Below are 14,407 nucleotides of genomic sequence, written 5' to 3' on the forward strand. Positions count from 1 at the left end.
CTGGCACACAGTAGGAGCATAATAAATGCTTACTGACTAAATAATTTTGACCAACACCCACATCTTCAAATATTCCCACTACCTGTGCTGCCCCTCCCAAGACTGCATTCTTTATACTTGGATCCCCAGTGCTTAGCATAGTTCCTGACACATAGTACTCTATTAATAAATGACTGACTGACTGAGTCTGACAGCTTATTCAATTCTACTTCTCTTATGAGGACCTGCTCAAGTGGTAACTTCCTCCAAAAAGCTTTCCTTGACTACTCCCAAACCCCAAGGATCTGTCCCTCTCAACTCCTCCAATATGTCCAATACAACTTAACTCTTAATTATATACCATCCCATGCTGTTTGCACACTTGCCTCCTCTGAGTACGCTGTTCTTTGAAATAAGGAGTGTTACTGGCACCACAAATTCAGCAAGTCTAAAATCAAACATCTTTTCCTCCAAAACCCACCCCTTCTCCAAACTTATTTCCGCAGGGGGTACGACTATAGTCTCAGCCTCCCCACCATCACCTCCGTGTCTAATCACTTGCTAAGTCTTGTCAGTTCTGCTTCCACCACATCCATCTTCTTCTCTACACTGACACTTCCAAAACTCTAATTTAAGTCCTCACCAACTAGTGTCTTGTAACTGCGTATGAGTGGGGCTGCCACCATCCACTTCCTCCCGTCTCCAATCTGTATTCTATACAATTTAAAATAATCTAACGTACATGTCCGATCATGTTGTTTCTCTGCTTAAAAAACTACAGTGTGATTTCTTTGGGATACAGTGGCTCCCTGTTGCCTCCAGTATAAAATCAAAACTCCTTAGGCTGGTTTTTTAAGTCCTGCACAATTTGGTTTAAATCTTCCTTCATATCACTCCTCAAACTGAACTACAAGCTGTTCCCTAATTACTATATTCTATATCCTGCCTCTCTACGATTTCACATGATACAATCTCCCTCCACTTCCCCAAATTCCATCAATTCCCTCTACCTCTCTACTTCTCAGGCTTCTGATCATCTTTAAGGCTCAGTTCTGAAGATATTTCCTCCTCAAATCTCAGTCTCTCAATTATGTTTTCTCTCTATCCTAAAATAGTCTTTGTTGTATTTATTTATCTTTACATATGTTGTAACCTTCTCATAGAAGAGGCAAAGACTTTGTTCATTGTCTCTGTACCCCCAAGGTCTTGCACACAGAAGGCACTTAATAAATGTTGGCTGGACCCAGTCAAATGCTTGTTGAATTCCTGAGCTCAGCCATCCCATACAAAGGAAGCAAAGAAAAGGGGAGGCTGAAGTAAGAGGAAGCTGGAAATCAGGAACACAGTCCTGTCACAGACGCGCAAATAATAAGGACCCCTCCCCTGGAGATCTAATTCTCTGTGCATTTTGGCATTTTCTTAGTCCTGTTGTAATATGTGCAACATGCCTATCTTCCTTAGGAGATTTCTGGGGTGAGGAATGGGGGTTCCTACAGACTCCTCTCCTGTTCTGAGAACATTAGTGAAATCAGCTCTTTCAGATGAATTTTTCCCCAAAACACTAAAGTTATCTCCTAGTTCAAGTCAGAAAGAAAACTTAAAGAGAAACTTTTTTGAATACTTTGTGCTTTAGCTTTGCCTCTGTAAATCTCTACTGGCAAGTCTTAAGTAAAATTTTAAGAAGAATAAGGCAAAATGAAATGGCACCAAATTTCTTCTTTACCATGCCAACTGAGAGTACAATGATCAACTGGGCTTCTCCTCCCTTCTACCCTTTCCCCCTCATTCACAGAATTTTACCTCACCTTCTATAAGGAAGTTCTTTACTTGTCTCCTTCCAGGATAAAGCAATGAATTTGAAAGAAAATCTTTTGAACAGAGATCTGTTTAATTTAAAACCCAGTTCCTGGCAGGATGAGAAAAAATGGCTGGCAAGGGAAGAGGGCTGAATTACAGCTCCTTTTAAACTGGTAGCAATTAGGATTATATTAAAGGTAATTCAATTCAACTAACATTTATTAAGTACCTATTAAAAGTGAGATATTATATTAGGCCAGACAAAGACAAGAATTTAACATTCCCAGACCTCAAGGGGCTTATTTTCTATTGGGGAGGATCAGAACAGGCCTCCAGTGGAGAGTGATATTGATGTCCTTTAAAGGAAGCCAGGGGTTCAGAAAAGCAGAAGTGAAAACGGCCTGCTTTGAAGAAATGGGGAGCAATCACTTATCCTCCCTGGGCCTTAATCTCCTCATCTGTAAAATGGACGAGTTAGAACAGATGGAATCTACAATCCTTTCCAGCCTCTCCAAAGGCAGTGGAACATCTTGTACACAGAGACTAGTCTGGCTGGAACAAAGAATGTAAGAAATACAAAGTTTTGGTGGTAATCTCAACAAAATAATGCTACCTGGGTTTGGAATTAAAGGTTTAAACTTGGATGTTCTGCATATCTATCTTACCCATCATGTCTCTACAACTTTTTAATATAAAATTACAAATGGCCATAATAATCCTTTGAATTTCTTGTCTTCTCCCTTACATGACACATATTCTCTCCTCCCTCACACTATCTTTCCCCACCTCCCCCAGCAATAATGATCTCATTAGCACTCATGGGTCCTGTCATCTCTATGAAGATGACTTGGAGTGTATATATATATATATATATATATATATATATATATATATATATATATATATATCCAGCTCTAATTTTTCTCCAGAGCTCGGGGCCAAAATCACCAACTGCCTATTAGGCATCACAAGCTTAGAGTTCCCTGGGTATCTAAGGCTCGACATTTCCAAAACAGAATTCCATTCCTATTCTTAACTGCTGTATTTCTGTTGAAGGTACCACCACGCTTCCAGTAACTCGAGTTTATAATCTCTGTGTTATCTACAACTCCTTGCTTCCATATCTAACCAGCTGTCAAGTCTTAGTGATGGTACTTTTTTGGAGACATGAGAGTGAGACATGAGAAAACGGGTCTGAAGAACAGACGGTGAGAGGAGAGAAAATGGGAAGAAGTGGACTGTGGAAGTTGTGGAGGTTGCAGTCAGTACTAATTTTTATTCATCTGTTTTAACCCAGAAAAGAACTGGAAAAATTTACGCCTAGAATTTAAATCTCAATCTCTTTTTTCAACAACCTCAACTCAGATCCAATGAGAATAAGGTGCAAGAAGGGGAAAAAAGGCAATTCTAGCTGTAAGTCCCACTGGAGCCTTCTATACTTTGCTCTGCAAAACCGAAATGTGACTTTTTAAAAATGAAAACAAGTATTTTAGAAATTCATCTTAGTGTCTACACAGTTTCTTTCTGAATCAATCACCTGCCACCAGATGCCTATTTAGAGAAGGGGGTGGGGGGGGAACCTTCCTTGAAAGAAGGAAGAAAACATGGCAAAAGGTAGCTAGAAGTCCAGAATGTCATGTTCAAACACCAGCACTTGCTTTCTTCTGACACTGTAAGGCTGTGGAGCACCCAGATATATATACTTCTTTGTAGCGTGAAGAGCACAATGTTACTAATGGACGTTCAATTTCCTTAGGAAATGTTTGAAGCAAGCAAAGGCTAAATGCCATACAATGGCAAGTTGATGTGTTTCTGTGTTATATGATATTGCTAATAAATAACATGGCCTTAGTGATTAAGTCTAAGTCTACAAATTCAAGGTTTAAGTTAGAGAGAGGAGAATCTTAGCCCATTACAAAAGAAATTTCCATGGTTTTACTCTGTGTGGGGGCCAATCAATTAGGGAAAGAATTTTTATAATTTTAGTGACTTGCTAAAATTATTCAAGAACAAACCCACTAGATTTCCTCTGAAATCAGAGCAGTAGCAGGATAGGGTGAGTGTTGGTATGGTCTTGCCCCTTGCATCACAAACACACACTACAAACAAATATATGTATCTGGGTGCTCCACAGCCTTACAATGTCAGAAGCAAGTAAAGTCCCTTGTACACTGGAGTAGGCCCCCTATAGCAAATTTATAAGAGAACATAGACAACAGAAGCCTCTGAATCAAAGAAATCGACAATCCATTAGTATTTTTGGAAATTTCACTATTTCTATTATTGGATTTTGTTCCATGTGCTGAATAATTCTATTTATAAATTAAATACCTATACTCAAACGAAAAACATCTACTTTCTAAGTGTTTCCTAGGTTATTTCATACATGGCTATAATTTGTAATGATCAAATTTCTCGTGTGCTATAAGAATATCAGATAAATTAAATTCTGACTGTTGAAACCATAGTATTTTTCTAAATCTTCCAAAACAATGCACCCTTATTTAACTCTGTTTCTTGTTAACTTCAAATCATAACAAAAATTCTGAAGTTGATGCTCTACAAAATTACAAAGAACTGGACAGTTTTTTGAAATGAGAGTCTCTACCTTCATAGAGTTTATAATCTTAGATATGTACAAAGAATTATTATACAAGTTAGCATATGGTTAAATGTGTAAGTGGCATGAAAGGTGCGAAGGAGGAAACATTTCTCATTAGGAACCTGATCCAGTTACAGGACCTGGTTTCAAATGCTGGCTTTACCACTTCACCTGTAGCCTTTAGGAAGATGCTTAAGTGCTTCAGGGCTCAGTATTGTCTTTTTTTCCCCCACATTTAACAATCTTTACTTTGGAAGAGAAGTCAATACAAGGCATTCTTTAGGGTTTGGTCTTGGGGTGAAAGGAGGAGTGAAATGACCTATTTTTTTTTCCAACTTTAAAAACTACCAAGCACAGGGTTAAAGTCATAGCTAGGACTATTAGCTTATCCTCATTACTGTGGAATGTGTAATGCATAGCAAGCAAATAATTACTATTTTTTCAGTAACCGTTACTTCTTTAAAACTAGACCCATTTGTGGAAAGAAAACCTGCCTCTAAATATATCTTCCCACAAATGAAAAGTACCTTTTCAAAAGCCAAGAGTCTTAAACTTGCAAGGTGTATTCCCTGACCTAACATGATGGAAGCATGAATGGCAAAATTAAAGATCAAATTTATAGCTAGTTTTTTCCTATTTATCTGAAGCACAATTAAAAAAAAAACTAGTACGCTTTGGGAATTCAGTGGCACAAGGTACACTGCCATAAATTTAAGGACGTTATACATCCAAAAAACAAAAAAAGCTAGATTTTCTCCCTTTTTGAAACACTGCATTACATAATTTTACTCGCAGGGCTCAGTATTCTTTATTTGTTTATAAGATGGTTGGATTAGATTACAGAAAGGACCGTTCCAGCTCTAACTATGATTCTATGAAGTGAGGAGTGTGGGAGTAATTAAGTAATTAATAAACATTTATTAAGCACCTACTAGATTCCAGACGATGTGTTTAGCATTTGGGAATACAAAAAAAGGCCACAGATAGTCCTTGCCCTCAAGAAGCTTACAATCTATTGGGGTAGACAACAAAAAATATATACATAGCTTATATAGGACAAATAGGTATCAATTAAAAGAGGGAAGGCACTAGAATTAAGAGGGGTTGGGGAATACCTGTGGTAGAAAGTGCATTTTTTAGGAAAACACTTAAGGAAGTTCTAAAGGAAAGAGTGATGACAGCTAGTCAGTGAAGGAATTAGCCCTTCAGTGAGTCAATAAGCATTTATTAAGTGTTTACGATAACTAGGTATTGTGCTAAGTACTAGGCATACAAAGAAATATAAAAGATAGTCCTTGCTCTTAAGGAGCTCACAAGGGGGAGGCAATGATGTAAATAACAACGAACAAACAAGATACAGACAGGATAAATAGGAAATAATCAACAGAAGGAAGGCACTAGAATTGAGAGGGAGCAGGAGAGGCTTCCTGTAGAAGATAGGGAAGCCATCTCTACGAGGAGGTAGAGATGAGGAGGGAGGATCATTCCAGGCATAGGGGACAGCAAAAGATAATGCTCAAAGATGGGAGATGGAGTGTCTAATTCCAGGGAGACCAAAAAAAAAAAAAACAAACCAAAACCAGTGTCACTGAATTGCAAAATACATTGTGAGGGTGGGGGATAAGGATAGGTGTAAGAAGACTAAAAAGACTGGGGGTCTGAGCGGGAGGGGACATCAGGTTATAAAAGGCTCTGAATGCCAAATCAAAGATTAGCAGATATATTTTATTTGGTGGGTAAAAAGGGAACCAGTGGGAGTTTTTTAGTGCAACTCCAATGTAATGACAATATTTTGATAATAGCTGACATGTATACATGTATATGGTGCTTTGAAATTTACAAAGCACTTTACAAAACAAAATCTGAGCCTCCAAACAACTGTTAGGTACTAGACTAGAGGTTTTATTATCTTCCTTTTGTAGATCCGGACTCTCAAATCACAAGGTGAAATTACATGCCCAAGGGCATACAAACTGGCATCAGAGGCAGATTCCAACCCACTGACTTCAGGCCAAGTGTCTTTTCATAAAACAACACTGCTCGGTGGTGTCAAGAATGAACTGGGGAAGAGAAAGGAGAGCCAGGGAGTCAGGAAATCGCTACAGGTGTCAAGGCCAGAGGAGTTTAGGGCGGTAGAATCAGAAAGCAAACACTGTGAATTGAAATGCCTTCCTTAGTTACAGTTATAGGGCAGAACTCAAGTTGGAGCAATGGTAGGGCTAAAAATAACCCTAGAAATAACTTAGCACAATCTTCTCATTTTACAGAGAGGAAGCTTGGATCCACAGAGAAAAAATGAATCATCCCAGGTAACACTGCTAGGAGTCACAGAGCCAAGATACGAGAGCACATCTTCTAAACCTTTTGGCTCCAAACCTCGTATTCTCTGCACTATACCTTCTAACTCAATCCCCTGGTCAAATAAACGTTAAACGAAAAATCCCAGTAACATATACCCACAAATAGAGGGGGTGCACTTACCTCATGTATAAGAGCCACTAATATCTGCTGGAAACTCCGCCCTCTACTGGCCAAAAAACGATTGATGGGTTTGCCATCTTTACCCATGTGGATCGGAAGATCATAGCAAAGTAACATCCCAGCTACGTAAGGAGAGAGAAAAGCATGACTGAGAAATCATAAATACAGTAAAACCTCACTCATTCAGACTCTCCCTAATTCATACTGAATGGAGATAAATGCCTTCTGCATTAGGAAGAAAGGCTTAAGTGAGTATAAGTCATTATAACTACTATCTTCATTATTATCTTGGTTGTTCAGAGGCCTTCTTTGCTTACTTCTAGGATTTCAATTAAATTTCAGATAGAGGAATGATTTCTGAATTAGTGGAGAACCACTATGATTTAGGCTTTTCCTGGTTTCATTTTTATCTCTGTTGCCACGGGATTGTGCTGTACAAATTAAAAGACTATCTTTGAGACAAAATGCAAGAACATTATGACAGCACAGAAATAAAATATTTTCAATGAATATACAGGCATAGATAATTCAAACCAGGGAATCGCCCCCCTAAATCCTTTTGTAGCATTTAAACTAACAGGGATACTTGTAATTCATTCTTACAATCATCCTCCTGACCTCCCCATACACACACACTCTCTCTCTCTCTTCATTGCTCTAGACTAGCGATATCCTAGAACTAACAGCAAGACACCTATGTGCTGCTATTGGACAGTCAGAAGGACTGGATAGATAGGAGAGGATGAGAGTATTGGGAGTAGTGGAAATGGAAAATGATTAGCCTGGGAGGGAAACTGATCTCAGATTGGAGGAATTACCTGCACATGAAGATTATTACATTTAAAAAATAAAATTAAACCCAACCAATATTTTACCTGCAAGACCAGGTTTCAGGCCTGGCTGTTTGTTTTTCTCATACATTTTCAGCATGAAATTGGGAATTCCTGCTATTGTCTTTCCTTGGTCTGAACGAGAAGCACCTCCTCTTAATGCAGAATAGTAAATACCACGGGGCATATTCACCATCTCCTGTTTCACGAGTGATACAAAAAACTCTTCAAGTGCTGAAAAAAGATAAAAAAGATGAATATAGGTCATGATTGTAGAAATAATTAGGTACAGGAAAAATAGTCACATGGGTCCAAACTGTACTTCAATGAAATTTCGCTTATTCAAATGAGCAAATTCACATTTAAAGCAAAGATCAAAGGTAATAGCAATGACAACAGCTGGCATTATTTTAATCTTATCCTTCTTCACACAGTTCATACAGGAATGGTCTGGGGCAAGGTGCTATATTGCTAGTATTCTTTTATATTTAACGTGTTGTGAACTATTGCAAGGGTAGACAAAGCTGCTGGGGTTTTGCTTTTTCTTGTCATTGAATTGAGATATTATCATCATAATTATTACTACTCACCTTCTCCTCCTCCCAACTTAGCAAATTTTTGTTGAAGTTACCAACCAATGATCCAGGTTCACGAAGTCAGTCATGCCCTGCTTTCTCTCTTCCCCTGGCTGCCAAGTCTTAATGATTCTATCTCCACAATCTATCTTGTGCAACCTGCTCTTCACTCACACAAGCCATTGCTTTAGTTGTTCAAGTCCTCATCCTCATCACCTTTCACCTGATTATTGCAAGAGCTTCCTAATTGGTGGCCTCAGTTCCTCTAGTTTCTTCTCTCCAATAAATACTCCAAGAGGCTGCCACAATGAGGTTACTAAAACAGAGGTCTGACCATGTATCAATCCTCTGTTTAAGAAGTGCCAGCAGTTTCTACTTATCCCTAGAATAAAACATAAATTCTTCTGTTTGACTTTTAAAGTCCTCAATAATCTGACTCCGGTCTACATTTCCAGACTTAGTGCTCCTTACTACTATTTTTTTTTTTGGCAGGGCAATTGGGGTTAAGTGACTTGCCCAACGTCACACAGCTAGTAAATGTGTCGTGTCTGAGGCCAGATTTGAACTTAGATCCTCCTGACTCCAGGGCTGGTGCTCTACTCTCTGCACCACCTAGCTGCCCATTCTCCTTACTATTCTTTATGCACTCTGGATTGTAGTCAAACTATCTTGCTTTCTATTCCCTGTTCAAAATGTTTCCTTTCCTCCTCCATGCCTCTGAACACTGCATGCCTAGAATGAATCCCTCAACTCCATATCACAGACTCACTAGTTTCCTTGAAAACTCAGCTCAAGGGGCTTCAGCTTATGATGGAGATGGAAAAGGTCCTAGAGAAGCCCAGCTTTCCCATGATAAATTTCATAAAGTTCTTAAAATGTAGCAAAAAGAATGATAAAACCCAAGAAAAAGATTATATGCTCCTCCCTCAACTGTCAGAAGCTTGCATATACTCAGAGAAAAGCCAAGGAGCGGGAGGAGGAGAATGACATAGGTGGAAATCACAGTACCCTGGCAGCCATTGCTAGAAACAGCAGCAAAATAGCACAGTCTTGCAGGAGGCTTGCTACAAAATCAATCAAGTCAATCCAGGTTAAGTCCATAGCAAGAATCGTAGCAAGGGACAGAGCCCAGTTGGAGACTATGTAAGGAGAAAGAGACAAAGAGAAGTCTTAGAGACAAAAACATCAATCTAGCCAGAAGAATAAGCCAAAGATTAGGGACTGCTACAGAGGGTGGGATCCTGTCTAAGCCCCTTCATCCAGAAAAGCATAGGTATTAATTAATATGCAGACTAAGGAGAGGATAGAAACAAGCAAGGGCAGGCCACATCCACCCAAGAGTACAGGAGAAAAAGGAAGAGGAGCCTGATGCAAGCACAAAGTTTTGATCAAGAAACCAAGCCTGGAGTTATACATATGCAAGTAGAAAAAAAAAAAAATGAAAACATGATAAAGAATACTAGAATACTGTGGGTTGAGAAAAGCCCAAGAAGTAAACTCAGAAGAAGAGAGTAATTCCACAATAAGATAAAGCAGAAACTCAGAGAAAATAATAGCATTGGTCAAAAAAAGTAAGCTCTGGTAATTGAGGTTTGATTTGGTTGAAGAGAAAAAGAGCAAAGCAATAGGACCACTTCAATCACAGATTACTAATGCTAATCACATTCCTTTTATAAAAATAGCACTGTGAAGCCCAAATGAGATGATAAAAAAAATATATATATACACACACATACATGTATATACATATATATATATATAAAAATACCCTCTGAAAACCTTAAAGTACTACAGAAGTGCTAGCTATTATTATTATTTCCTTTTCTGACCTTATTCTTTGTAAAAGAGGATGGGAGAAGAGAGGGACAGGACAGTAACAAAGAAAGAAAAAAGGATAAGATAAAAGAAAAAAATATAATTAATAATCATAGCTATAAACGGAAATAGGATGAAGTCACTCATAAAATGGAAGAGGGTTACAGAAAGGACTAGAAAACAGAATTTTTAAAAATATTATTTGTAAGAAATACCCTTGAAACAAAGATTTACATAGAATTAAGATGAAGGGGTAGAGGAGAACTTATACTTAAATTGATCATTTTAAAAAGCAGGAATAGCTATCCTAGTATCAGAAAAGACAAAAGTAAAAACAGACATGGTTAAAAGATAAGTAGGGAAACTATATTCTGCTTAAAGGAATCATAGATAATGAAATAATATCAATACATACATATGTATGTATGTATACTTATCAAATAGCATAGCAACTAATTACTTAAAAAACTAATCTAACTGAAGTGAGAAGCTGTCAGAAAAATTATAATAGGTGGAGATGTTAATGTGCTCATTCAGAACTAGAAAAAGTTAAAAAGATAGAAGTTAAGAATTTGAAGATGATTTTAGAAACATTATATACACTAGATCTCTGACAGCTACTGAATGGGAATAAAAAGAAATATACTTATTGCTAAGATGTACACAGCAACTTCACAAAAAAAAATGACCATGTACTATGGCAGGGGTGGGGAACCTGCTGCCTCGAGGCCACAAGTGGCCCTCTGAGTCCTCAAGGGCAGCCCTTTGATTGAATCCAAACTTCACAGAACAACAGGTTTCCCAACCCTGTACTAGGGCATTAAAACCTCATAAACGAATGTTGAAAAGGAAAAAAAAAATTAAACACACTCCTGACTGTACTCAGTGAAATAAAAATCATAATCAGTAAAGAGCCTTTGAAGAAAAAATTAGAACTTAAAAGAAAAAAGCAACACATTTTTAAAAATCCACCTCAAATAGAAATTTTGTAAGTCAAAGATGAGTTTGACAAAAAAAAATATACATTGGTAAGTAAAAATATATATTTGAAAAATAATAGACAGTTAATTTCAATTTTTTTTAAAGAGAGGAAAGTCAAATTACCAAAATAAAAAATAAAACAAAAAAATAAAGAAATGAAGAGACAATAAATGCCACTATTTAGAAACTGTTATATTCAATTATATGCCCCCAAACTGCTATCTTAAATGGACAGATGAATATTTACAAAAATGCAAATGACCCATGGTAACTGAGTAAGAAATAAAAAATTAAAATAAGCCAAGCTCAGAAAGAGAAACTGAATTAGCTATAAACGAACTTCTAAAGTAAAAAGCCACAGAGCCAGACAGATTTAAAAGTAAATTCTACCAAATATTTAAAGAACTAATTCCAATTTTTCATAATTTGTTGGTAAAAATAGGGAAATACGGCATTCTAAAAAACTCCTTATATAAGACTAATGACCCGATGATACCCAAATTTAAGAGAAGTAAAGCAGAGAAAAAATATCACAAATGATTATTTTAAATGAGTATCCATTCAAAAATGTTGAATTAATATATTAAGAATGAAAGTACAGCAACACAGTAAAAACATTAGAGTATCAGAGTGGATTTATATCAGTAATGTAAGTTTGATTAGTTCAAAAAAGAAAATTATAAGCAGTGTAAACCTATTTAAAACAAAACTAGTAAGATTTATATCAATAGAAACAGAAATTTTTTAAACAAAATACAATAATCTTTTTTCATGAACACTAGAAAGTATAGCAATAAATGCACCTTCCCTTAATATAGTCAACAGTATCTATAAAATACCAAGAGGTAGCATTATTTGTAATTGAGAAATGCTAGAGGCTTTTCCAGTAAGATCAAGAATAAAGTCAGAACAACCACTGCTACCTCTACTATTTGCCATAATTATAGCAATAGAAAAGAAAAAGAAACTGAGTGCCCAGACAAGGTAGGAACAAAACTGTCAGTTTTTGCAAATGATATTGTGGTTTACTTAGAGAACTCTAGAATTTCAATTAAAAAATTAAAAGAAACAATTACTTCAGTAAAGTTCCAAGCTATAAATAAAAGCACCAGCCTTTCTACATACCAATAAAACCCAAAAGAGAAAGAAAAATAAATTTCTTTAAAAGTAACACATTCTAGATAGAATGTATAAAAATATCTTAGAATCCACCTGCCAAGATTCTTACAGGAACCTATGAATATAATTACAAAATTTCTTTGCAGAAATAAGGGAAGCTGTAAATAACTGGAGAGGAATTAATTACTCACGGTTAGACTATGCTAACATGACAAAAATGACAATACTACCTAAATTAATGCATAGATTCTGTGCCGAACCAAAGGATTACTTTATAGAGCTGGGAAAAAATTAGTGATGAAACTCATCTGGGAAAAAAAACAAAAAGTCAAGAACTCTTAAGGAAAATAATGAGAAAAAAGTAAAAAGTGCCAGACCTCAAAGTATACTACAAAGTAGTAATCATCAACACTATTCAGTACTAGCTAAAAAACTGAAGAATTAATCAGTGGAGTAGACCAAGTACAAAGAACACACAAATAAGTGAACCATCTAAGAGCAGAATGTTCTGAGCCACATTATTCTACAAAAAAGGCTAGGAAAAATAAAAGGTGGCCTAGGAGAAATTACACAAAGACCAACATCTCATCATAAACAATAGGGTCCAGATGAATACATGACTTATGCACTAAAGGTGATGTAAAACAGGAATGTGGCAGAGTGAATCGAAAACTGGCCCCACAGTCAGGAAGACAGGGTTTGAATTTCTGCTTCTGAAACATACAGCTGTGTGGTCCTAAGCATGTCACTTACCCTCCCATGCCCTAGTAAACTCTATAAGGCAATAACTTGCAGAGAAGAAGCCAATCTGCACTGGTAGGGGTATTTGCATCATCAGAAGATTCCCAATATCAATGAGATCAGAGGTTTATTCCCTATCCCCTCTACTAAATAAACTAGAAAGAAATATCTTTCAAAATTACATGGGGATTATATGTGATTTGGGAAGAATTCTTAATAAAAGAAGAATACAGGGGATAATATTTTTATTACATAAAATTGAAATGCTCTTCCACAAACTAAATCAATGAAGTGAGAATTAGAAAGGAAATAGTTAAGTGAGGGATGGGGAAGGCAGAAAACTTTGCAGCAGATTTCTGTGATAAGGTTCTACAATCCAAGACTTGCAGGGAACTATAAGAAAAAGAGCCATTCCCCAACAGATAAATGAACAAAGGGTATGAACAAGCAATTTTCAAAAGAAGAAATGAACAAAATTATCAACATGTGAAAAATGCTCCAAATTACTAATTATAAGAGAAATAAAAATTCAAACAACTCTGAGGTTCCACCTCACACCAATTATTATACTGTAAGAAATAACAAAAAGGAGGAATTCAAAGAAAACAGGAAGACACATACAAAATGATAAAGTGAAATAAGCAGAAGGAGAACAAGTTAGACACTGACTACAATATTATAAAGATTAAGAACTTGGAAAGATTTAGAAACTTAGATCAATACAATAAGTAATCACAGCTCCAGAAGACTGAAAATAAAGGATGCTTCTTACCTTTTGATGGATGGATTACAGGTAGGTAGACATACATTATCAGATATAACCAATAAAAAATAAATTTTCTTGATTGTACTTGTTACAAGAGAGGGCTTTAAGTTGAATGAGAGGACTATTATGGGGGCGGGAGTAAAACCATAGAGATAACATCTCAAAAAAATTATCAATGAATTTTCTAAAAATACACAGAAAAGAGAAAAAGATTAGAAGGGACAAGGACAAGAAAAGCAGTGAAAGCATGTTACATTTGATGTATACTTTTTTTAAGTGAACATAATAGGTACTTAATAAGTGCTTGCAGAATGAATACATTTTATTTCAAAGATGCTCTTCAATGAAAAAAAATTCATTGAACGATAAAAACCCGTATTTATATACTGCTTTAAGACAACATGCTGTCTTTCTAACAATTCTGTTCAAAGTATTATTATTCTTTTTTTACAGCTAAGAAAACAGAGGCCCAGAGAAGCTGATTTAGATAACAGTTGTCCATCAACATGAAGAGTCAACTGTAGGTTCTTAGAGGTGGGTTCTGGGGACAGTCACAGGTCAGCTCTGGCATTGTAAAGGTGTCAAAGGATATCAGTGGGGTAGTGTCTGAGGTCATTTCTGGACTGAGTCAGATCTAAGTTGTGCAGAAAGGTTACGCATCAGGTAGGGGGTAAGGTTGGAGGTGGGTAGGATCGGAAGCTAGCTTTAGGGAAGGTTAAGA

At 36.5% G+C, this 14,407-nt stretch overlaps 1 protein-coding gene across 1 annotated transcript in view; it reads right to left on the reverse strand.

Moving 5' to 3' along the window:
• FOCAD (focadhesin) overlaps positions 1 to 14,407 on the reverse strand; it is a 360,082-nt gene that overhangs the window by 102,884 nt on the left and 242,791 nt on the right. The window contains exons 20-21 of the mRNA XM_036738081.1: positions 7,735 to 7,923; positions 6,860 to 6,981 (exon numbers count right to left, since the gene is read on the reverse strand). Of these exons, the coding sequence (XP_036593976.1) occupies positions 6,860 to 6,981; positions 7,735 to 7,923 (311 nt within the window). The remainder of the gene's footprint in view (positions 1 to 6,859; positions 6,982 to 7,734; positions 7,924 to 14,407) is intronic.

The sequence above is a fragment of the Trichosurus vulpecula genome, chromosome 1 (genome assembly GCF_011100635.1).
Source record: "Trichosurus vulpecula isolate mTriVul1 chromosome 1, mTriVul1.pri, whole genome shotgun sequence".
Taxonomy (NCBI): domain Eukaryota; kingdom Metazoa; phylum Chordata; class Mammalia; order Diprotodontia; family Phalangeridae; genus Trichosurus; species Trichosurus vulpecula.